At 41.1% G+C, this 26,253-nt stretch overlaps 1 protein-coding gene across 1 annotated transcript in view; it reads right to left on the reverse strand.

Annotated features, from left to right (window-relative positions):
* The window catches only part of ATP10A (ATPase phospholipid transporting 10A (putative)), a 218,640-nt gene that overhangs the window by 144,468 nt on the left and 47,919 nt on the right, over positions 1-26,253 (reverse strand). The window contains exon 2 of the mRNA XM_069757826.1: positions 5,200-5,404. Coding sequence (XP_069613927.1) covers positions 5,200-5,404 — 205 coding nt within the window. The remainder of the gene's footprint in view (positions 1-5,199; positions 5,405-26,253) is intronic.

Consider the following 26,253-nt stretch of genomic DNA (forward strand, 5'->3'; position numbering starts at 1 on the left):
AAAAACCTGATGTTTTGACAACCGTAGAAATCCTCTGCTCCCACTTGTTCTTTCCGTAATAATTAAAAAAAAGCACTCTCTCGAAATAAATGAAGGTGCACGTTCATATTAGAACATTACGGAGCTCGTAAAACAATTCAGTTCACTTTTTCCAACAACAGAACATATTTTCACTGCGTGTTGAGCAAGAAAAAAAAAAAAAAAAAAAAGGGATTTCTGAGATCTTACATAAGAAATACAAATAGGGCCAAAAAAAAAAAAAAAAGGCAAAATCAGTAAAATGCCAAAAACACAATGTCAGAAAGATTTCTCTAAAGGAGAAAGAGCCCTGTATTATGCTGTGTGTGCATATCTTCCCTAGATCGGTCAAAGTACAACTGGGTTTAGTTGGACCTGTAGAAGTATAGCAGGACCAGATATCACTCAGATCTACCTCTCTGCTGTCCAGAATCCTGAAGTGTCTGTCAGCCATATCCTCCTACTCTCTTGCTTCCTAAAGCTCAATGTAGACAAAACTGAGCTCATCATCTTTATCCATCTCACCTATCTTCCCTTGTACGTGAAGTCCACTGTTTAAGAGAAACCCTCGACTCCAAGTCAAAAATATTTCCAGAATTGGTTCCATCTTCAATCTACTAAAATACTAGAGCATGCCCTCATCATCTCCTGCCTCAACAACTGCAATATCCTCCCCTGTAGGGGGGAGAGGATCTCCTCTCTGCATATCCCTACATAGGCTCCCAACTGCCCAACATATTCATTTCAAGCTACTAACACTGACCTACAAGCCGTACATTATAGGTCTCCTCTCAGAACTAATCTCCCCACATGTAATCTCTGGTCATCCCCAGACCTCCTCCTCTTCTTCACACACATTCCTCTCCCAACCGCCTGGAAGACTTCTCCCGAGTATCTCCCATCCTCTGGTATTCTGTGCCCCAACACATCCAATTATCCTCTACATTTGGAACTTTCAGGCACAGTTTGAAAACCAATCTCTTCAGAACAGTTTACAGCCTGCAATGACCCCACCGCCACCTCAAACACCAGAGCTGCTGACACCCCCGAACCTACTGTAGATTGTAAGGGTTGCAATGGCAGGGTCCTCGCCCCTCTGTTCCAGTCTGTCACTATTAGTTTGTTCACTGTAAGTTATATTTGTATTTTGTAGCAACCTCTCCTCATGTACAGCACCATGGAATCAATAATATCAGGCGTTAGGGTACCGTCACACTATAACATTTCGATCGCTACGACGGTACGATTCGTGACGTTCCAGCGATATCGTTACGATCAGGGATCCTGCTGAGAATCGTACGTCGTAGCAGATCGTATGGAACTTTCTTTCATCGCTGGATCTCCCGCTGTCATCGCTAGATCGGTGTGTGTGACACCGATCTAGCGATGCGATCCAGCGATGCGTTCGCTTGTAACCAGGGTAAACATCGGGTAACTAAGCGCAGGACCGCGCTTAGTTACCCGATGTTTACCCTGGTTACAAGCGTTAAACTAAAAAAAAACAAACAGCACATACTTACATTCTGGTGTCCGTCAGGTCCCTTGCCGTCTCTGCTTCCCGCACTGTGACTGCCGGCCGTAAAGTGAAAGCAGAGCACAGCGGCTGTGCTTTCACTTTCACTTTACGGCCGGCAGTCACTGAGTGCGGGAAGCAGACTGCAAGGGACCTGACGGACACCAGAATGTAAGTATGTGCTGTTTTTTTTTTTTTAGTTTAACGCTTGTAACCAGGGTAAACATCGGGTAACTAAGCGCGGTCCTGCGCTTAGTTACCCGATGTTTACCCTGGTTACCCAGGGACCTCGGCATAGTTGGTCGCTGGAGAGCTGTCTGTGTGACAGCTCCCCAGCGACCACACTACGATTTACCTACGATCACGGCCAGGTCATATCGCTGGTCGTGATCGTAGGTAAATCGTATAGTGTGACGGTACCCTTACTGTTATATGCGCAAGCACACATGCTGCCTTCTCCAGGGTGCCTGGCTGTCTGAAGTGCTGTGTCATTAAGAAGCTAGTGTAATATGTCTAATTTTGCTTTTTATATTTCCACTGCTCCATAGAAGGTTCCAACTGGAAAGGATTGCGAGTTTAATATTTTTTTCTTTAGAGTAACGGAATGTTCTTGTGTAACATAAAAGCTAATGTTAATGTCTATTCTGTCAAGTTCAAGTAAAAATTCACAATACAAGTACTCAGAGCGACTATTCTACAGAGCTTTAAGCACTAGATGAAGTTCCTGAAACGTGCTCTTGGGCAACAAAACGCATTGGTGCTATTGTGTACCAGTTACTGACACCTGCTGTGCACAGCCGGACTATGTTTAGTGTAACGAAGCAGACATTCAGGTCTACTCCCAAAAATCAGCAGGGTACAGTGATCAACAGCTCTGTATTTTCCATGTCTAATCACTTATGTCACGAGATTCCACTACAAATGTGTAATAGCAACACTTATCCGTAAATAAATACAGTGATGGGAAAAACACATAGAAAGTAATACAAAAAAATAGCCAATAATGGTTCTTTAGAGAAAGCAAGGTTAAAAAAAGGCAAAAGTATGGCTGCTCATTCCATAAATTGGAAGCTTCCATCAGCAGGTACAGTATATTTTGAGAAATACTTCAGATGCCTCAGCGATTGTCACATCTGTGTGTAAGGGTCACACAGAGCTCGATTACACTATGACACTGCTACAGCATGACATATTGATGACCCTACTACCCTGGGATGACACTACTACACTATGACGACACTTCTACCCTATGACACTACTACACTGACGACACTTCTACCCCATGACACTACTACACTAGGATGACACTTTTACCCAGTGATACTACTACCCTATGATGACATTACTCTATAACACTACCCTTTGATGACACTTCTACACTATGAAGACACTACTACACTATGACGACACTTCTACCCCATGACACTACTACACTAGGATGACACTTTTACCCAGTGATACTACTACCCTATGATGACATTACTCTATAACACTACCCTTTGATGACACTTCTACACTATGAAGACACTACTACACTATGACGACACTTCTATCCTATGACACTACTACACTAGGATGACACTTCTACCTTATGATACTACTACCCTATGATGACATTATTACTCTATAACACTACCCTTTGATAACACTTCCACACTATGATGACACTACTACACTTCTATCCTATGACACTACCACACTAGGGCCACCATTACATTTTGTATTGCCACGGCAAACTGTTAGATCAATAGCGAAGAGCATGTCTGGTTAGCCTTGTGATTGCTAGATCATGTGTATGTGAACGAAATCACAGTAACATATTATTTGCTGCACAGTAAGCAGTTCATTATGAATCATATGCACGTGGAAAACCAGCCAGCAATTAAATGGATTGAGCCCCTGTGCCAAAACTGGTTTACAATGTTTAAAGAATTGCTATAAATTTAAAAAAAAAAAAAAAACCTTTGACAAGGATAACTAAAAAAAAAAAAAAAAATGGCCAACGCCGACTTTGGTTTACAATCGGTGACTGGACCCCTGCAGCAATCAGGTGACTGGAGCAGAATGGCATCCAATAATAGGTAATAGGTTTCTGCATTTCAGGAACATCCATCCGAAAGGCCCAGTCAACGTGCTAACCACCTGAGTGGCATGTGCTTGATCACCAGGAAGGGTGGAAGTAAATAAGAATGGCGCCGTTTGTAAATAATCTGTAACTTAGATTTAGGGCCCCTTTCCACTTGTGTGAGACAAAAACGGTCCGATTTTCGGACTGAAAAAACAGATGTAACGTGTGCGATTGTCATGCGAGTGTCATGCGAGTGTAATGCGATTTTTTAATCGCATCATCCGTTTTTACATCCGTATGCAATCCGTTTTTTTTCACTGCAACTATTTTTATATAGTCATTTACAGGACTATTTACAGTGTTCTGTGCCACAGAATGGTAAGGTATCCGTAAAAAACGGATGGAATACGGATGGTCCGTATTCCATGCGTTTTTTTTTTTCTCGCACCCATTGACTTGCATTGGCGAGTCTCGTCCGAGAATCTCAGCAATACGCAGCATGCTGCGATTTTTTTCTCAGCTGACACAGATTTTTCTCCGTCCGATTTCGGCTGGGAAAAAAAAAAAAAAAATCGCAAATGGAATGTCACCTATTGAAAAACATTGGTCCGAGTGCAATCCGATTTTTTATCAGATTGCACTCGTCCGTTTTTCTCACAAGTGGAAAGGGGCCCTTAAGGAGGGGGGTTGACAAACAAACAAAAAAAACATGATCCAAGAAGTATTGTTTCTCCTTGCGGAGAGTGACATGTTAAGCATGTCAAGATGAGGAGACTTAAAGCCGCAAGGCTCCTCTGGGAAATTTGCAAATTGTCTCTTCAGGGAGGAAGAGGATTAGAACTCTAGTGCCACCTATTGGAATTTTCAGCCAGTTTCATTTCACCTCTTTGTGAACATACAAAAACTTCAGAGGTCCAAATAACTTTTGAGGAATGTGGATAGGGGCAGTCATTACAGCTCTATATTTTTTGCCTCTAAAAAGTCTTTGAAGTGCACAATTCCTTCATATTGTAGAACTGATTTAGTTTCAGTTACTTTATAAAAGGCTTTGTTTTGATGACAAAACCTGCACATACACCTTATTATTGCATTTTTACATGACAGCGAGTAGTCTGCACTTTAGGTCTCATACTCACTTGCGCGAGACTCGGATGGGTCTCGCACGGCAATACCCGGCGCTGCGGCCGGCACTCAGATCGGAGCGTGCGGCCGTGTAGCAATACAAGCAGCCGCACGCTCCGCTCCTCTGTGCCAGGGCCAGTGCCGGGTATTGCCATGCGAGACTCATCCGAGTCTCGCGCAAGTGAGTATGAGCCCTTATGTTAGAATACAGATCCGCCATGTCATGTTAGATGTCCCCTGCAGTGGAGAAATGTATTACGGGCTTTCCCAGCAATAACAGCTGACAACCATTGGCATTGATATTTAGCTAGTGTGTTACCTCTAAGGCTACACAACTTCACTTCATTCTAAATATTCATTACTAGCTCACATACGGTACTGTAATTCATTCCTGGCTTCATGACCAAAGTTTCTGTCTGTTACCCAACAAATGCCCAGTGTTTTGTAACACGAGGAGGAATAAAGGAGGTTTTCTTACCAGCTCTGAAAATTGCTTTACGACTTGTCTTTGTTTCAGGTTGGTTTCCCCATCCAGATTAGCAGTTTCTATGTGACAGAGCCCATCTGGGTCACTGGATGAGAGCAGGAGTATGTCAGCAGGGATGATCTCATTGCAGCGCAGCTGTATAAAGTCACCAACTTGCACTTCTTTCCAGAATCTTTCCACATATTTTCTGTCATTCCTAAGGAAGCAAATGTACAGATGGAAGAACTTCAGATAAGTCATAGAAATTATAATAAATCATACAAAATGTCAGATATTGCCGTAATTCAAATTACCACAACTACTGTGGCATGTAAAATCATGCGTGTATATACAGTTGTGGCCAAAGGTATTGACACCCCTGCAATTCTGTCAGATAATACTCAGTTTCTTCCTGAAAATGATTGCAATCACAAATTCTTTGGTATTATTGTCTTCATTTAATTTGTCTTAAATGAAAAAACACAAAAGAGAATGAAGCAAAAAGCAAAACATTGATCATTTCACATAAAACTCCAAAAATTGGCCAGACAAAAGTATTGGCACCCTCAGCCTAATACTTGGTTGCACAACCTTTAGCCAAAATAACTGTGACCAACCACTTCCGGTAACCATCAATGAGTTTCTTACAATGCTCTGCTGGAATTTTAGACCATTCTTCTTTGGCAAACTGCTCCAGGTCCCTGATATTTGAAAGGTGCCTTCTCCAAACTGCCATTTTTAGATCTCTCCACAGGTGTTCTATGGGATTCAGGCCTGGACTCATTGCTGGCCACCTTAGAAGTCTCCAGTGCTTTCTCTCAAACCATTTTCTAGTGCTTTTTGAAGTGTGTTTTGGGTCATTGTCCTGCTGGAAGACCCATGACTTCTGAGGGAGACCCAGCTTTCTCACACTGGGCCCTACATTATGCTGCAAAATTTGTTGGTAGTCTTCAGACTTCATAATGCCATGCACACGGTCAAGCAGTCAAGTGCCAGAGGCAGCAAAGCAACCCCAAAACATCAGGGAACCTCCGCCATGTTTGACTGTAGGGACCGTGTTCTTTTCTTTGAATACATCTTTTTTTTGCCTGTAAATTCTATGTTGATGCCTTTGTCCAAAAAGCTCTACTTTTGTCTCATCTGACCAGAGAACATTCTTCTAAAACGTTTTGGGCTTTTTCAGGTAAGTTTTGGCAAACTCCAGCCTGGCTTTTTTATGTCTCGGGGTAAGAAGTGGGGTCTTCCTGGGTCTCCTACCATACAGTCCCTTTTCATTCAGATGATGACATATAGTACGGGTTGACACTGTTGTACCCTCGGACTGCAGGGCAGCTTGAACTTGTTTGGATGTTAGTCGAGGTTCTTTATCCAACATCCGCACAATCTTGCGTTGAAATCTCTTGTCAATTTTTCTTTTCCGTCCACATCTAGGGAGGTTAGTTACAATGCCATGGGCTTTAAACTTCTTGATGACACTGCGCACGGTAGACACAGGAACATTCAGGTCTTTGGAGATGAACTTGTAGCCTTGAGATTGCTCATGCTTCCTCACAATTTGGTTTCTCAAGCCCTCAGACAGTTCTTTGGTCTTCTTTCTTTTCTCTATGCTCAATGTGGTACACACAAGGACACAAGCCAGAGGTTGAGTCAACTTTAATCCATGTCAGCTGGCTGCAAGTGTGATTTAGTTATTGCCAACACCTGTTAGGTGCCACAGGTAAGTTACAGTTGCTCTTAATTACACAAATTAGAGAAGCATCACATGATTTTTCGAACAGTGCCAATACTTTTGTCCACCCCCTTTTTTATGTTTGGTGTCGAATTACCGTATATCCAATTTGGCTTTAGGACAATACTTTTTGTGTTTTTTCATTTAAGACAAATTAAATGAAGATAATAACAAAGAATTTGTGTTTGCAATCATTTTCAGGAAGAAACGGAGTATTATCTGACAGAATTGCAGGGGTGTCAATACTTTTGGCCACAACTGTATATATTATGTAAAATGTGTGCATGCTCTTTTTTTGACACGTCTGTTCATAAGGTGTGTGTAACAAAATACTTCCCCTAGGGGACTAATAAATACATCAAAAAGTAAATTAAAACAAAAATTTAAAAAAAAAAAAAAAAAAAAACAGCTGGTCAACTCTTTTTCCCCTTTGACCAAATAATGCTGTAAGAAGTAATCAAAGTGTCATATCTATCCCAAAATAGTATTGATAAAAAATTTTGTTTAGCCCCACAAAACGCAAACACAAATCTCCAATGAAAAAAAAAAACAGAAAAAAAAAAACTTTGAGTCTCAAAAAAAGGCGCCATAAATAATTTTTTTTTCTGGCATGTTCCTGTTTTTTTGTCAACAGTAAAATAATAAACAAATTGGACAAGTTTGATACTGCCATAATTGCATTGATGAGGAGAATCATATTTGCAGGTCATTTTTACCACACAATGTAATGCTGTAAAAAACAGATCCCCAATAAAAAATATCAGAATTGCAGGGTTCCCCTGCACTTGGAAATTTTTCCTGTTTTCTTCAATACAATATGGGGTAAAATGAATGGTGTCATTCACAAGTACAACTCTTCCAGCAAAAATACAAGCCTTCATATATGACTATTTGGACAGAAAAAAAAAGGCCATGTTGGGAAAGGGTTAAGTCATGACATACCAAGACAAAAATTTCATTGTTAAAAAGGGGATAAAATGCACGTTTTAGGCTATGTGCACACGTTCAGGATTTCTCACAGAAAATTCCTGAGAAAAACCTGAAATTTTCTGCAAGAAATCCGCAAGCGTTTTTGGTGCGTTTTTTTCTGGACATTTCCCAATGCATTTTGTAGTGGGAAATCCGCAAAAAAACCGCAAAATTAATGAACATGCTGCGTTTTTTACCGCGATGCGTTTTTTTCGCGGAAAAAAACGGATCATGTGCACAAAACATGCGGAATTCATTCTAAATGATGGGATGCTTATCGTATGCTGTTTCTTTGCGGTTTTATAGCGTTTTTATCGGGGGAAAAACGCAAAAAAAACAGCAACGTGTGCACACAGCCTAAAAAAAAAAGCACTCAAAAAACAGTGAAAAAAAATGCAAGATACCAGATTTACCCAATAGGAGCAGAATATCTGCAACTTCAAAAAACTCATTGTGGGACATAGCTTAAAGGGTTCCTTATGCGCAGGTCGTCGGCTGGTTGAGACAGATACATTTAAATAACTACAAAATCCAGCAAGCCCTGACAGCTTGAACAACACCGAAAAAAATGAACTGGAGTATAAGGCTATGTTTCCATGGTCAGGAAACATAGTGCTTTGGACGCAGCGGATTTCCCGCTCCGCCCCCTGTTGTATGCGCGGTGATTCTGGGAATGTTCATTGAACACATCCGGAATCACCGCATCACATTCATAGACCGGGTTATTTATCTTGTGGAGACAGAGCGCCTCGGCAAGATAAATAGACATGCTGCGGTCTATAAAGATACGCCACATGTGAGTAAAAGCAGGGCCGCTGGATGCGCACATAGTGGAGACAAGATTTCATAAAATCCTCTCCACCATGCTGTAACATCTGGACGCTGCAGATGTACGCAGCATCCAATCTGCAGCAAATACTGCTGTATTACGCCACGTAGAAACATACCCTAAGCTGGTATAGATGAAAATGTAGGCACATATTCATACTGGCCATAAATAAGACAAAACCCAAGATAGAAACACACTGAACATGTACCCTGCCATAAGTAAAAAGCAATAGCACATATAAATAATAAGGTACTTAGTATACATGGTTTTCTGAAAAAAACAAAAAAACAAACAAACGCAAAAGCCATTCCAGCGCCAATGTGTACCCAGTCAGGATGGGTCCCATCGTCTAGTATAAAAACCGAACCGGAACGGGTCCCAAACTATGGTCACCCAGGAAAGGAAGCTGTTAGCGATGGGAGAATTCCTGGATGTTCGGGTCTGGCGGGTTCCGCCCAATAGTTAAAAAAGTTCAGAATGGTACCCAAATCTGTAGCCCAGTGACATAAATAGGGGGGCCCAAACATCAATCGTTTGCCACACTGTCACCTGCATGTATACCCCATGTGCTTTATATGCATTATTGCTTTTTACTCACTTACAGCAATGTATATGTTCATTGTGTTTCTATCTTGAGTTGTGCCTCACAGCATGAAGCTGTATCGGCTTGCAGGGAGCTGTAGTTCAAAACAGCTGGAGTGCTGCAGGTTGTTGACCACTGGGGTATGTGATAAATGTGCATTGTGTAGATACCCTCTAACATACAGTAAATGAAGTTTTATCAGTTCTCAGAATTCTAGTTCTCCATGTCAGGTTTTCATTAACCAAGTTGTAGTATTCTAGAAATCTTTGTGTAACCCTTTCATGACCGCCAATATGACTTTTAACTGATCAGAGATATAAGAGAATAGCCTCCCCATACAGAGGACAATCCAGCAGCTGCCGGCTGTCCACTATAGCTGACAACTTGCTGCATTAGCCACGATCAATGTTTGCACCGTCCAAATCTTTTTAACCCTTTAGATGCTGCTGTCAATAGTGACTACATTATTATAAATGGTTAACAGAGTGCAGGTTCTCCCTCTTTATCCCAATTGGTGCCCTCAGATCATGATTGCGTGGTCCTGATGTTTGCCATGGCAATTCACAAGCAAATAGCGGCCTTAGGGTATGTGCCCACACTGCAGATTTTCCTGCGGATTTTTCCGCAGCGGATTTTGAAAATCCGCAGTGCAAAACCACTGCGGTTTTCACTGCAGATTTTCTTGCGGTTTGTTCTGCGGATTCTTCTGAGGGTTTTCACCAGCACTTTCCTATTGGTGCTGGTTGAAACCCGCTGCAGAATCCGCACAAACAATTGACATGCTGCGGAAAATAATCCGCAGCAATTCCGCGCGGCTTTTTCCGCAGAATGTGCACAGCGGTTTTTTTTTTCCATAGGTTTTCATTGTACTGTAAACTTTGGGAAAACTGCTGCGGATCCGCAGCGGCCAAATCCGCTGCGGATCCGCAGCAAAATCCGCAGCGTGTGAACACAGCCTTAGAGTCTGACAGCTGTTGTAACCTGTTCAGAAGTTAGAGGCATTTAGGTGATAAAAATACAGTTTTTTATTTCTGTCATGCCACTTTGCATTAATTCCAGAAAAGCACCTGAAGGGTTAATAAACTACCTGACAGCAGTTTTCAATATGTCAGGGGGTGCTGTTTTAAAATAGTATAACTTTTGGGTGTTTCCCAATATATGGGACCAATAAAGTCAATTCAAACCTGGATAGATCCCTAAAAAATAAATTTTGTAAATTTCCTTGAAAACATGAAAAATTGCTGCTACATTTTTAAACCTCCTAAAATGCTAACAAAATAAAATAACATTTTACAAATGGTGCTGATGTAAAGCCGACATGTGGGAAATGTTATTTATTAATGGTTTGCTGTAGTATGACCATCAGAATTAAAGGGATAATTATTCAAAATTAGAAAATTGCTAGTTTTTAACATTTTTCTTAAATTTCTGATATTTTTTTATAAACAAAACATATCGACCTAAATTTACCATTATCATAAAGTATAATGTGTCATGAAAAAACAATCTCAAAATCACTGGGATTTGTTCAAGTATTCCAGAGTTATTACCACATAAAGTGACACTGGTCAGATTTAAAAAATGTGGCTCCGAAGGGGTTAAAAGAAAATGAAAGTAGCCAATGTTCACACCAGCAGGTTTCTGGATTCTTTAACCCCCAAGGCCTCTTTCACACTTCCGTCTTTCTGCTTACATCGCAATCCGTATTTCCCCATAGACTTGTATTGCTGACGGATCGCGACATATGGCCACATGTCGCGTCCACTGTGCACTGGATGCGTCGGGTTTTGGTCGGCCCGTCGTCACAGAAAAACGTTCAAGGGAATGTTTTTCTGTACGTCGCATCCAGTGTTTCAGACTGCGCATGCCCAGCAGGAAATATCGTTATCACGATCTTTCCTGCTCGGCAACGCTTCGTTACGGCCCCGTACCGACGGAAGCGTGAAAGAAGCCTTAATGACAGAGCCAATGTGGTACTTAATGACCGAGCCAATTTTTACAATTCTGACCACTGTCATTTTATGAGGCAGAACACTTCAACGTAGCCCACTGATTCCGAGACTGTTTTTTCGTGACATGTTGTACTTCATGTTAGTGGTAAAATTTCTTCTATATAACTTGTGTTTATTTATGAAAAAAAACGGAAATTTGGTGAAAATTTTGCAAATTTTGGAAACATTTTTTTTTACTTAGGACGTTATAAGGGTTAATAGTTGACCAGCGATTTCTCATTCTCACAACAAAAACATTTTTTTTAGGGACCACCTCACATTTGCAGTGAGTTTGGGGGTCAATATAACAGAAAATACCCAAAAGCAGGGTGGATAAAAATCAATGTTTTTTTTTTAAAAATAAAAAAAATAAAAAATCGGATTTTTTTTATTTAAATCGGATTTTTTTCAATAAACTGCTTTTTGAGGAAAATATTTTACCATCCAAAGGTTCTTCCATCATGAGATAAAGCCGAGTTGTTTAACTCAGTAGAATAAAGGCTGTATATGTGTAACATTCACAATGCCATGCTCTTCCAGAGGTTTCTGTAGGATTAGTGGGCAGTTTCTCTCCTATATTATCACAGACGCTCGCTTTACTTACGCAGTTCTCAAAACTGAATTTGACTCCGCAGAGGTCCCAGCCTCTTCTTCACGGCAAAAATGTTACAACATGAACAGAGTTGAGAAAATTGTTCTACAAACATAAATTGTTCTATTGTTCTACAAACCTATGAATACAGAATCAACCCCTTCAGTGCCAAGTCCAAGAAGTTAGACAATATGTTTCTGATTGTTTGGAGTGGAATAGATCTGCACAACACAAGAAAAATGTGAATCTAAGTGTGAGGAGGAGGAAGGGCAAGCAGACAAGAAAATGAAAGTGAAACTTTGAGCACAATACTGCAGCATAGCCACAGACAGACAAGTCTGGATCTGTTTGTGTGTACGATCTGAGGTTTATTACATTCTTTCCTTATAATGGCAGCAGGCCGTAAAAGAGACCCAGTTTGGGAATATTTTAATGAAGATCCTTCGCCTATCGGTAAGGCAGGCATGCGTGCAAAATGCAAACGATGCAACAAAGAGATGCAAGGCCTGGTGGCGCGAATGAGGCAACATCATGAGAAGTGCGGTGATGAAGATGACCAAAGAAACACTTCTGAACAGGCAGGATCTTCAGGTTGGTAAACATTTTTATTGAATCCTATTTCTAAAGACTGAACTGTCATGTGTGAGAAAAATTATATTTCTTATTATTACTGCATGTTACTGTCATTTGGTACAGTTATGAAGAAAAACAAATATTCCTTTTAGGGCAGGGACAGTGATGTGTTGTGTACAATAAGCAGAAATTGTATAAACAATAAAATAACAGCATTGACTTTTTTTGTTTAGGGGAATTCATGGATTCTGGAAACTATCCACCTCCAAGATCACCATCATCCTGTTCTACAGTTTCAGAGTTATCCATCCAGGATAGTGCTTCATTAGCAGCAGCATCATCATCAGACACCCACAGCCACATATCACCATCACCCAAAAGGAAGAAAAAACCTTTACCTCCTGGAACCACCATAGATAGGTTTGTGATAAGAACTAGCAGATTAGAAAAAGAGTTGATTGATGAAAAAATTGCCCAGTTTATTTATGCAACGAACTCTTCTTTCCGTCTGACTGAGAACCCACATTTCATTAATAAGTTCAGTCACTGAGACCAGGATACAGTCCACCCAGCAGAGCTGATGTTGCAGGGAAACTGCTGGATCAAGAGTATGACAGAGAAATGGAGCAATGTGCAACAGCTCTGGAGGGTAAAATTGTTAACCTAAGTATTGATGGGTGGAGTAATGTCCACAATGATCCTATTGTATGTGCTTGTATAACAACAGAAGAAGGTAAAGTCTTCCTTGCACAAACAACTGATACGTCAGGAAATGCACACACAGCAGAATACTTACAAGAAGTGGCAGTAAAAGCTATAACGACATGTGAACAAAAATTCAAATGTCTAGTACGCAGTTTGGTTACTGACAATGCTGCAAACGTATCCAAGATGAGAAGAGATTTAGAAGAGCAGGGAGGGAATACAAAGCTGCTAATAACATATGGTTGCAGTGCTCATTTGCTGCACCTCTTAGCCAAAGACTTAAGTGTTCCAGAAATAAAGGCTAATGTTGTTGAAATTGCTAAATACTTCCGTAATAATCATTTTGCTGCAGCAGCTCTGAAAAGGATGGGTGGAACCAAGCTAACGCTCCCACAAGATGTTAGATGGAACTCTGTGGTGGACTGTTTTGAGCAGTATATCAAAAACTGGCCTATTCTGATGACACTTTGTGAAGAAAATCGAGATAAAATAGATGGCACTGTCACGGCCAAAATCCTCAACATTGGGCTTAAGAGAAATGTTGAACATATGCTGAGCTTCCTGAAACCCATCTCTCAAGCTTTAAACAAAATACAGAAAAATAGCTGTTTTATTGCGGATGCTGTTGAAATTTGGAAGGAACTGAGTGAACACTTAAAAACAGAACTACACATGGACAGAATTAAATTACAAGCAGTAAACAAACAAATGGGACAAGCACTGACTCCAGCTCATTTTTTGGCAAATATTGTCAATATCCAATATCAGGGTCAAAACCTAAGTGCTGAGGAAGAGGAGTTAGCTATGACATGGGTATCCAGCAATCATCCATCTTTAATGCCAACTATAATAAACTTCAGAGCTAAGGGGGAACCATTCAAGAAATATATGTTTGCTGAAGATATTTTAAGGAAGGTCACATCAGTAAACTGGTGGAAGTCACTTAAGCGCTTGGATTTAGAGACTGTTCAAGTAATGATTTCACTTTTAACAGCAGTAGCTTCTTCTGCAGGCGTTGAAAGAATATTCTCTTCCTTTGGACTCATTCATTCTAAATTGAGAAATCGGTTGGGACCCAATAAAGCAGGAAAGCTTGTTTTTCTTTTCCAGATTATGAATAGGAACAAAGAAGAAGATGATGATGATGAAGATGACGACAAGTGAGCTACAGAGGACAGCAGGGACAGTAGTATTTAAGTTTTTCATGTGTCGGCTGGGCTGACAGTCTAAGTTTCTTAAAATATATATATATTTTGTTTAGCCAAATTAGTTAACAAACATGGGTGTTTGTTTAAGCAAATAACTTATGCTGTAATGTTGTTATTGTTTCAGTTGAATAAATCTATTTAAATTGTTATTAAGGTCAGGATTATTTTTCTCCTTCCTAAGTACAACAGAACAGTGGTGTCCAAATATGAAAGATTAACCCATTAAACTGGGGAGAAAAAAGTAATATAAAAAATGATTCTAAAAATCTTCATCTACTTGCATGTTAAAGTAGCAAGAACTAGTTTAGGTAGAAACTTTGATTTAAATCACTGATTTAAATCAAGCCTTAAGCCCCCGTCACACATAGCGAGATCGCTAGCGAGATCGCTGCTGAATCACAAGTTTTGTGACGCAACAGCGACCTCAGTAGCGATCTCGCTATGTGTGACACGTAGCAGCGACCAGGCCCCTGCTGTGAGATCGCTGGTCATGTCGGAATGGCCTGGACCTTTTTTTGATCGTTCGTTCAGGTCCCGCTGGGTAGCACACATCGCTGTGTTTGACACCTTACCAACGACCTCATGACAGGACGTCCCTCATTGAGGTCTGTTAATCGTCATGAAATAGCTGCCATGTGACATCGTTGTACAGGTCGCTACAGGTCGCCGCATCGCTGCTGCGTCGTTGGGGAGCTCTCACAGTTTGACATCTCTCCAGCGACCACATAGTGACGCAGCAACGATCCCTGACAGGTCGTATCGTTGTCGGGATCGCTTTAGCGTCGCTAAGTGTGACGGGGCCTTTACTGACTAGTGATTTAAATCGTGATTTAAATCAGTTAGATTTAAATCAAATCCACCCTGCCCAAAAGTGACACCATTCTAAAAACTGCAGCCCTCAAGGTATGCAAAACAACATTCAAGAAGTTTCTTAACCCTTCAGGTGCTTCACGAGAAACTAAAGAAATGTGGAAGGAAAAAAATGAACATTTTACTTTTTTCACAAAAAAAATACTCTGGAACCAATTTTTTTTTTTTATTTTCACAAGGGTATCAGAAGAAAATGGACCAAAAAAATGTATTGTGCAATTTCTCCAGAGTACACCGATACCCCGTATGTGGGGGAAATCCACTGTTTGGGCGCATGGCAGGGATCAGAAGGGAGAGAGCACAGATTGACTTTTTTAAAGCAAAATTGGCTGGAATCAATGGTGGCGCCATGTTGTGTTTGGAGACACCCTGATGTACCTAAATAGTGAACCCCCCCATTCTAACTCCAACCCTAACACAGCCCTTGCCCCAACACACCCCTATCCATAATCCTAACCACAACCCTAACCGTAATCCCAACTTTAGCCCAACCCCAACCCTAATGGAAATACTTTTCTTATTATTGTTACCTAACTAGGGGGGTGAGGGGTGGGGGTTGATTTACTATTTTTTTATTTTGATGACTGTGATAGGGTCTATCACAGTGATCAAAATGAACCCAATAGGAAAAAATGTCGTATTGTTGCCGGCTGATCTCAGCATGCACACGCCATTTTCTTCCCGGAAGAAGACGCCGCCGGCCGGGGTACACCACGGGGCGAATGCAGGAGAATCCAGGGACACCGGAGGTACTGGGGGAGAAATCGGAGGACCCTCATATCTCTCTCCTCTGATGTGCGATCACATCAGAGGAGAAATTAAATGGGAAATCAGACTTTTTTTTGTGGTTGCCTTTATTTAGTTAATAACGGCAATCACAACACTGGGGACGGTAAAAACCAACCCACATCATGGTCTCTGGGGTTTCAGCTACCCCCGGTAGCTGAGACCCCGGAGAAATTCCAAGTTAAAAGTAGCGCTGAGGAATAAGTACCCTTAACTGCCGCCGCTAAAACGTAAAAGGCGTATCGGCAGTCGTTAAGGAGTTAAAACAGAGCTCCCCAAGAACACTGCTTTATAGGGAGTCTGTCTCCCCCCAACTTTAGTGATATAGTGGACTTGGGTACAGTTCTAGTATGAGCTTTATACACGCCCTTAGGGAATTGCTGCAGTTTTGACGCTGTGCATTTAGTAACATAGTAACATAGTTATTAAGGTTGAAGGAAAACTTTAAGTCCATCTAGTTCAACCCATAGCCTAACCTAACATGCCCTAACATGTTGATCCAGAGGAAGGCAAAAAAAAAAAAACTATGTGGCACAGAGTAAGCTCCACATTGGGGAAAAAAAATTCCTTCCCGACTCCACATACGGTAATCAGACTAGTTCCCTGGATCAACACCCTATCAAGGAATCTAGTATAAATAACCTGCAACATTATACTTTTCAAGAAAGGCATCCAGTCCCCTCTTAAATTTAAGTAATGAATCACTCATTACAGCATCATACGGCAGAAAGTTCCATAGTCTCACTGCTCTTACAGTAAAGAATCCGCGTCTGTTATTATGCTTAAACCTACTTTCCTCCAGACGTAGAGGATGCCCCCTTGTCCCTGTCTCAGGTCTATGATTAAAAAGATCATCAGAAAGGTCTTTGTACTGTCCCCTCATATATTTATACATTAACATAAGATCACCCCTTAGCCTTCGTTTTCCAACTAAATAGCCCCAAGTGTAATAACCTTGGTATTGCAGACCCCCCAGTCCTCTAATAACCTTGGTTGCTCTTCTCTGCACCCGCTCTAGTTCAGCTATGTCTTTCTTATACACCGGAGACCAGAACTGTGCACAGTATTCTAAGTGTGGTCGCATTAGTGACTTGTATAGAGGTAAAATTATGTTCTCCTCATGAGCATCTATGCCTCTTTTAAATGCATCCCATGATTTTATTTGTCTTTGTAGCAGCTGCCTGACACTGGCCACTAAATGTGAGTTTGTAATCCACCCATACACCCAGGTCTTTTTCATTGCCGGTTTTGCCCAGAGTTTTTACATCTTATTACTTCTCCCCGAGTGCATGACCTCACATTTATCCCTAGGCTTGCAGACTGCGTGTGTGCGGACAGTGCGGCCACCCACCTTGGGAATCCCAGCCCCGCAGTGTGTTATGCATTATGCACAACGCGGGGCTGGGATTCAGAGGCAGGGCGGCCGCACAGGCGCAGTCTGCAAGCCTGGCTGTGACGTCAGACGGCCAGAGCTCACTGCGCCTGCCCCACACAGTAGTACACAGCGCAGGCGCCAGATTTCAAGCGAAAACAGCACGGAGGGGGCGGCGCTCGGATTCCCTGAATATTTGAGTGGCGACAGTGTGGCGTTTCAAGCAGGGGGGTGAGGACCTGCCTCCCTGGAGAAAGACAGGTATTTTGGAGAAGTAATAAAACGCTTTATTTTGGGAATACATGCACCAAAAACTAAAAGAGCCACCTTGTTAGAATGCAGCATTACTGCTGCACAAGGTGGCTCTTTTATTTTATAACGGCTGGAGGGGGTGACAGTGGCCCTTTAAAGCTCATTTGCCATTTATCAGCCCAAGCTTCTAGTTTACATAAATCATCCTGTAATATAAAATTGTCCTCCTCTGTATTGATTACCCTGCAGAGTTTAGTGTCATCTGCAAATATTGAAATTCTGCTCTGTATGCCCCCTACAAGGTCATTAATAAATGTTAAAAAGAAGAGGGCCCAATACTGACCCCTGTGGTACCCCACTGCTAACCGCGACCCAGTCCGAGTGTGCTCCATTAATAACCACCCTTTGTTTCCTATCCCTGAGCCAGCTCTTAACCCACTTGCACATATTTTCCCCTATCCCCATTATTCTCATTTTATGTATCAACCTTTTGTGTGGCACCGTATCAAAAGCTTTTGAAAAGTCCATATACACTACATCCACTGGGTTCTCTTGGTCCAATCCAGAACTTACCTCTTCATAGAAATTGATCAAATTAGTCTGACATGAACGGTCCATAGTAAGCCCGTGCTGATACTGGGTGATGAGGTTATTCCTCTTCAGCTACTCCAGCATAGCATCCCTTAGAATGCCCTCCAGGACTTTACCCACAGTAGAGGTTAAGCTTACTGGCCTATAATTACCGAGTTCAGTTTTTGTCCCCTTTTTGAATATTGGCACTACATTTGCTGTACGCCAGTCCTGTGGTACAGGCCCTGTTATTCTGGAGTCTTTAAAAGATTAAAAATAATGGTCTATCAATGACTGTACTTAGCTCCTGCAGTACTCGGGGGTGTATCCCATCCGGGCTCGGAGATTTGTCAATTTTAGTGATTTTTAGACACCGATGTACTTCCTGCTGGGTGAAGCAGGGGACACTTTAAGGGGAATTTTTGTTATCACTGATCATATTGTCTGCCATGGGATTTTCTTGTGTAAATAATGATGAAAAAAAAGTAATTTAGTATATTGGCTTTTTCCTCATCCACCATTTCACCCAGACTATTTTTAAGGGGGCCAACACGATCATTTTTTAGTTTCTTACTATTTACGTAGTTAAAGAGTATTTTGGGATTATTTTTACTCTCTCTGGCAATGAGTCTCTCTGTCTCAATCTTTGCTGCCTTGATTTGCTTTTTACAGAATTTATTTAATTTTCTGTATTTATTTAATGCCTCATCACTACCTCCTTCCTTTAATTCTCTAAATGCTTTCTTTTTGTCACTTATTGCGCCCCTTACAGCTCTATTTAGCCATATTGGTTTCCTCCTATTTCTAGTATGTTTATTCCCATACGGTATATACTGTGCACAGGTCCTATCCAGGATACTAATAAATGTCTCCCGTTTTCTTTGTGTATTTTTATGTCTCAGGATGTCGTGCCAGTTATTTGCACTAAGATCCTCTCTCATCCGTTGGAAATTTGCCCTCCTGAAGTTTAGTGTCCTTGTAACCCCTCTACTACACATCTTATTAAAGGATACGTGAAAAATTATTTTGTGATCACTATTCCCCAAGTGACCCCCAACCCTTATATTTGATATGCGGTCTGGCCTGTTGGTTAATATTAGGTCTAGCAGCATCAAAACTGCAGCGGCAAGTTGTGGCAGCATGACAAATGGCATTTCTAGAAATCCCATGTCCACTATGCGTGTATGTGCACTTGGGGATCACCCGTGGAAACTGACATGCATCACGTCTTTCAGATCCGCAACAGAAATTTCCACAACAGCGTGTATAGGATGTGGTAACTCCGCACGGTTCAATGAACACATTCGGATTTACCTGTGCTCAATTGAACACAGCGAAAATACGCTGCATCCAAACCACTGCTGCTTCCGGAACGTGGGCACATAGCCACACTGGTACATGTGGCATTACTATTCCTCTGCATCATTCTTACAATGACTAATCTGGTTTACATTGTGAAGAGATAATATAGGCGGGTGTTGCTAAATATAAAACGGTATATTGGGGTTTACTTTGGATGAGCAGCTTCCTCATAAATGTAGGTCGTGTCACAACACCAAATCCCAAACTCATTAGTCAATTGTCAGGTATTGAAGAGGATTGTCTTGAACAGTGGCAGTGATGTGTCCAGTTGTGAGAGCATTAGCAAGGTTGGCCACTGGGGATGGCAACACTTGCTCTAAACCTTTAACTGAAATCAACGCCAAAGGTTTTTTTTTTCCCATATAAAAGGGCGTTAGTGATTTACATGAAGTCTCTGCCTCAATACTAAAATATTAGGATTTGAGAGTCTCCCCATTGGTTGATGCTTTTTAATGGCTGACTGAAAAGATAGAAACAAATTGCAAGCTTTCGACATTACTCAGGTCTCTGCATCAGGCATGAAAAGACCCGCGTAGTCTCGAGAACTTGCAATTTGTTACCAAATTTTTCAGTCAGCCATTAAAAAGCATCAAGCAATGAGGACTCTTACATTTGAATCTTTTTCTATCTACTGGCCAACACGGTACAAAGATACCGTATATATTTTTCCATTAGTAACACCTAAAAACAATTTTCTTTAGAAATTTACTTTTGCTAGCAGGAAAAAGTGTAGCTAAAATTGTACTAAAAAGATAGAACCTCATACCTTTATATAAGATCATTGTAAGCAAGTCAAAAAAGGGCTGGTCTCAAAAATCACTTGTTAAATGCAAGCTAGCCCCTCCATAAGTTTATTTATGCCCATGTGACTCGCTGATTGATTTCTAACCAAATGAATGGCTACACAGTTAATTGTCTGCCACAGCAGGGGGCACGCTAACAGAGGCGGTCTGTCAAACCTAGTAATATGACTTAATAGTTATGTCAGGTACTCCTCAAAGATTTCCATACACTACAACCACCAAGGTTCCACCATTAAAATCAAACAGAAAGAAAGAAAAGACCATACACAAATGCAGACAGCGGTAATGGACAATTCATCCTTCTCAGCTTCCTGGCTGATGGAAGGTTGGGTTGTCATTTGTGTGTTGCATCAGTTCTCACTTGAGTTTCTCTCTGGTGTTTTTAAAGTGGGGTGCAGGGAAAAAAGCCAGATGGCGAAATAAATGGAAACAAGGCAAAAATCATGCAAAGTAATAGTTCTCATCTATCTAATGTCTGGTCATAGTGTAGTGGTATTTGTTCCTTGTGTGTGTTATTATTCAAATACCGCAACACCATCACCAGACCACATATTACCACCACAGTGACCGAATAATACCACATACAAGGAATAAATACAGCCACACTATGACCAGACCATATATTATCACCACTTTGTGAATCAATACTACTACTAGCAAGGATAAAATACCGCCACACCATGACCAGACTACATATTACCACCATCTAGTGATCGAATAATACCACATGCAAGGAACAAATACCACCGCACCATGGTTGGACCACATATTACCACCACAGTGACTGAATACTACAAATACTGATCATTAATAGAAAAAAAAACAAAACAAAAAAAACAAAAACACAATACTAATATTACCACGAGTGCCATTATACACAGGAGATCTGTACTTCGTATATAGTGTCAGTGTACAGGTAATACAGTGATCACCAGTGATACAATACACAGGAGCTCTATATATTGTCAATGTACAGGTAATACATGCATCATCGGTGACATTATACACAATAGCTCTGTATATAAACTCAGTGTACAGGTTATACGGGGATCATCGGTGACATTATGTACAAGAGCTCAGTATATAATTTACAGGTTATAGTGTGAGCGTACAGTACATGTAATAGACTGAATCACCAGCGACATCTCTAGTTGAAGTCCTTCATCTTCGCTTTTCATCTTCATGCAGCCCAGACCTCCATCACTTCTTCCATTCAGGACTCGTCTCTGCAGAAAATAACAGTTATCTAGAGCACCACTTGCAGAGTACATTACTTAATTTTTCCTCAACTTCTACACTACACTAGATGAAGAAAAAAAAATGAGAGTGTCACCCTGTACAATACCACCCCCCCCCCCCCCTTGAAAACAGTATCCTCAAAAATAAAATACTTCACTGCAGTAATAATTTCCCTTAATTAGCCCCTACAGTAATATCCTCCATCCTGGCCCCCTTGTGTCTCATTCCTGGCTCCAGCCAAATGTTCTCCCATTCTGCCCTCACGTGTCTCCAGTCTGCCCCCATGTGATGTCCCATGTGACCCACGATCCTGCCCCATTTGTCCAATGATTCTGCCCCATGTGTCTGCATCATATCCATCCTGCTCCATCTGTCTCCATCCTGCCAATCTGTCTCCATCCTGCCCCATGATCCTGCATCTCCATCTTGCCCCATGATCCTGCACCATGTGTCCCCATCCTGCCCCACGATCCTGCACCTTGTGCCTCCATCCTGCCCCACGATACTGCACCATGTGTCTCCATCCTGATCATGCGGCAGGATAGAGACAGTTGGGGCAGCATGGAGACACATGGTCTACGAGACTCCATCCTGCTGCCCAAACAAATTGCGGTTTGCAGTTTTGGATTAAAAAAAAAAAACCACTGTCTCCTTACCTTGCCGCGGTCCAGCGTCGTCATCCCCACCAACCATTTAAAGCGTGGACTCGCTGGTGAATGGCAATAACATCATACACTGGCGACGTGCATGCTGATGTTCAATTACTGCACCTGTGGCCCTTTTACTCCAGTAAGGGCACTAATGCCCTGATGACGGCCCTGGAAATAAAAACACTCACAGAAAACCACAAAAACCAACTTATGCCACTTATGGATTCCAAGAGCTACCATAAATAATAAAAAAAAATATACAGGTATATATACAGTGGGGCAAAAAAGTATTTAGTCAGTCAGCAATAGTGCAAGTTCCACCACTTAAAAAGATGAGAGGCGTCTGTAATTTACATCATAGGTAGACCTCAACTATGGGAGACAAACTGAGAAAAAAAAATCCAGAAAATCACATTGTCTGTTTTTTTAACATTTTATTTGCATATTATGGTGGAAAATAAGTATTTGGTCAGAAACAAAATTTCATCTCAATACTTGGTAATATATCCTTTGATGGCAATGACAGAGGTCAAACGTTTTCTGTAAGTCTTCACAAGGTTGCCACACACTGTTGTTGGTATGTTGGCCCATTCCTCCATGCAGATCTCCTCTAGAGCAGTGATGTTTTTGGCTTTTCGCTTGGCAACATGGACTTTCAACTCCCTCCAAAGGTTTTCTATAGGGTTGAGATCTGGAGACTGGCTAAGCCACTCCAGGACCTTGAAATGCTTCTTACGAAGCCACTCCTTCGTTGCCCTGGCGGTGTGCTTTGGATCATTGTCATGTTGAAAGACCCAGCCACGTTTCATCTTCAATGCCCTTGCTGATGGAAGGAGGTTTGCACTCAAAATCTCACGATACATGGCCCCATTCATTCTTTCATGTACCCGGATCAGTCGTCCTGGCCCCTTTGCAGAGAAACAGCCCCAAAGCATGATGTTTCCACCACCATGCTTTACAGTAGGTATGGTGTTTGATGGATGCAACTCAGTATTATTTTTCCTCCAAACACGACAAGTTGTGTTTCTACCAAACAGTTCCAGTTTGGTTTCATCAGACCATAGGACATTCTCCCAAAACTCTTCTGGATCATCCAAATGCTCTCTAGCAAACTTCAGACGGGCCCGGACATGTACTCGCTTAAGCAGTGGGACACGTCTGGCACTGCAGGATCTGAGTCCATGGTGGCGTAGTGTGTTACTTATGGTAGGCCTTGTTACATTGGTCCCAGCTCTCTGCAGTTCATTCACTAGGTCCCCCCGCGTGGTTCTGGGATTTTTGCTCACCGTTCTTGTGATCATTCTGACCCCACGGGGTGGGATTTTGCGTGGAGCCCCAGATCGAGGGAGATTTTCAGTGGTCTTGTATGTCTTCCATTTTCTAATTATTGTTCCCACTGTTGATTTCTTCACTCCAAGCTGGTTGGCTATTGCAGATTCAGTCTTCCCAGCCTGGTGCAGGGCTACAATTTTGTTTCTGGTGTCCTTTGACAGCTCTTTGGTCTTCACCATAGTGGAGTTTGGAGTCAGACTGTTTGAGGGTGTGCACAGGTGTCTTTTTATACTGATAACAAGTTTAAACAGGTGCCATTACTACAGGTAATGAGTGGAGGAAAAAGGAGACTCTTAAAGAAGAAGTTACAGGTCTGTGAGAGCCAGAAATCTTGATTGTTTGTTTCTGACCAAATACTTATTTTCCACCATAATATGCAAAAAAAATGATAAAAAAACAGACAATGTGATTTTCTGGATTTTTTTTTCTCAGTTTGTCTCCCATAGTTGAGGTCTACCTATGATGTAAATTACAGACGCCTCTCATCTTTTTAAGTGGTGGAACTAGCACTATTGCTGACTGACTAAATACTTTTTTGCCCCACTGTATGTTCCTTTTTAATACTCATTGCTATATTCTATTTTTTTTTTTGCAATGTGAAAAATAAATAGAAAGACTATACATCTTGTACACCTCTATGAAGAGTTAACCAGACGGGTAGTCTACATCAGCAATAAGGAGTTAAACAGAACAAGCTACATGCTAAAAAAGAAAACATTTACTTTACACTATTGTGACATAAATTGGATATAGTTAATAAATATTTTCTAACAATGGGCGGAAAGATTAACAAATGTTGGCTTATTTACCATAGCCAAAGATACAGGTTTTTGAACAATGAATTTTGCCTTCATGCTGCTGCTCCCTCCCAAAACACAAAAAGTTAGATCACAGAAAAAAGCAGGTACTCCTTGCTGTGAGAGCCACAATGGAGTGTAGTTCAGAGCCACGTACAGAGAAGGGACAATAACAGCCCTAGTAGTTTGCAATTTTTTTTTTTTTACAGTGACAAGCTACATTGTGCAGACAATTCAATATACTGTAGTTTAAGCTTTACTAAATTTATTTGGCATACAGGTTCATAACCGGAGAAAAAATTTCAAGAGATTTGGAAACCATTTTTTTAACCCCTTCCTGACAGGGCCAATTTCTATTTTTGCACCTTGTTTTTTTCATTCCTTCTTCCAAGAGCTAAAACTTTTACTGTTCTGTCCACATAGAGATATGAGGGCTTTTTTTGGGGGGGACATGTTGTATCTAAGAATGACAAGATTCATTTTATCATGTGAAGTACTGGAAAAGCATCGAAATAAAAAAGGCAATTCTGCAATTGCTTTTTCGTTATTTTATATACCAAATTCACTATATGGTAAAACTAACCTGGAAATCCGAATATCCAGATTAGCACAATTATGTAGACACAAAATATGCATCTTTTTTTATTTTACTGGTAAAACAAAAAAAAAAAAAACACAGATTTTTGTATTTAAAAATTTTTAATATTTTGCTTATATTGCCATTTTCCAAGACCTGTAACGTTTCCAATTTTTTATCGATGGGGGTTGCGTGAAGGCTTATTTTTAGTGTCTTGATCTGACTTATTGATACAATTTTGTAGATACGATGTTTTGATCACCTCTTATTGCATTTTGTTGCAATGTTGCACAGGATGAAATTCTGGTATTTCAACTTTTTTTCTCATTATGCCATTTACAGATGGGATTAATTTTTTTATTTCTTAAAGATCAGACTTTTACAAACTCATCGATACCAAATATGTGAATGTTTTACATTTCTTTATTTTTAGTGAGGGAAAAGGAGGGTGACAAACTTTTATGTTTTACTTTTTCATATTGTAAAAAAACAACAACAAAAAAAAAACAAAACTTTTTTCACTTTCAACTGTATTTATTTGCTATTCCCCTTTCGGGACCTGAACCTGAAATTATTTAATGGCTTCTATTATACATAGAAATACCACAGCACTGCTATGTATAGCAAAAATCATGAGGTCCTATGAACGCCATGTACAGTTGGGCTTTCACAGGAGTATCATAATAACAGGCATAGGGCGTAGAGGGGCTTCAGCAGATCCTTGGTCATCATGGCAACCTATTAGTGCCCCAGATCACATCATGGTCACACCTCTGGGTGCATAGAATGACCAATCTCAGGGTGTTGGTAAAATCAGCTAATATTAAAAGGTTAACCACATGTGTGCCCGTTTCAGAAAACAATTTGCTTGGCTGGGACATAAGCCACTGAAGGCCGGTTTCACACGTCAGTGGCTCCGGTACGTGAGGTGACAGTTTCCTCACGTACCGGAGCCACTGACACACGTAGACACATTCAAATCAATGCATCTGTGCAGATGTCATTGATTTTTTGCGGACCGTGTCTCCGTGTGCCAAACACGGAGACATGTCAGTGTTCGTGGGAGCGCACGGATTACACGGACCCATTAAAGTCAATGGGTCCGTGTAAAACACGTACTGCACACAGATGTTGTCCGTGTGCAGTCCGTGTGCCGTGCAGGAGACAGCGCTACAGTAAGCGCTGTCCCCCCCACATGGTGCTGAAGCCGCGATTCATATCTTCTCTGCAGCAGCGTTTGCTGTAGAGAAGATATGAATAATCCTTTTTTTTTTTGT

Source organism: Ranitomeya imitator, chromosome 3 (assembly GCF_032444005.1).
Source record: "Ranitomeya imitator isolate aRanImi1 chromosome 3, aRanImi1.pri, whole genome shotgun sequence".
Lineage (NCBI taxonomy): Eukaryota > Metazoa > Chordata > Amphibia > Anura > Dendrobatidae > Ranitomeya > Ranitomeya imitator.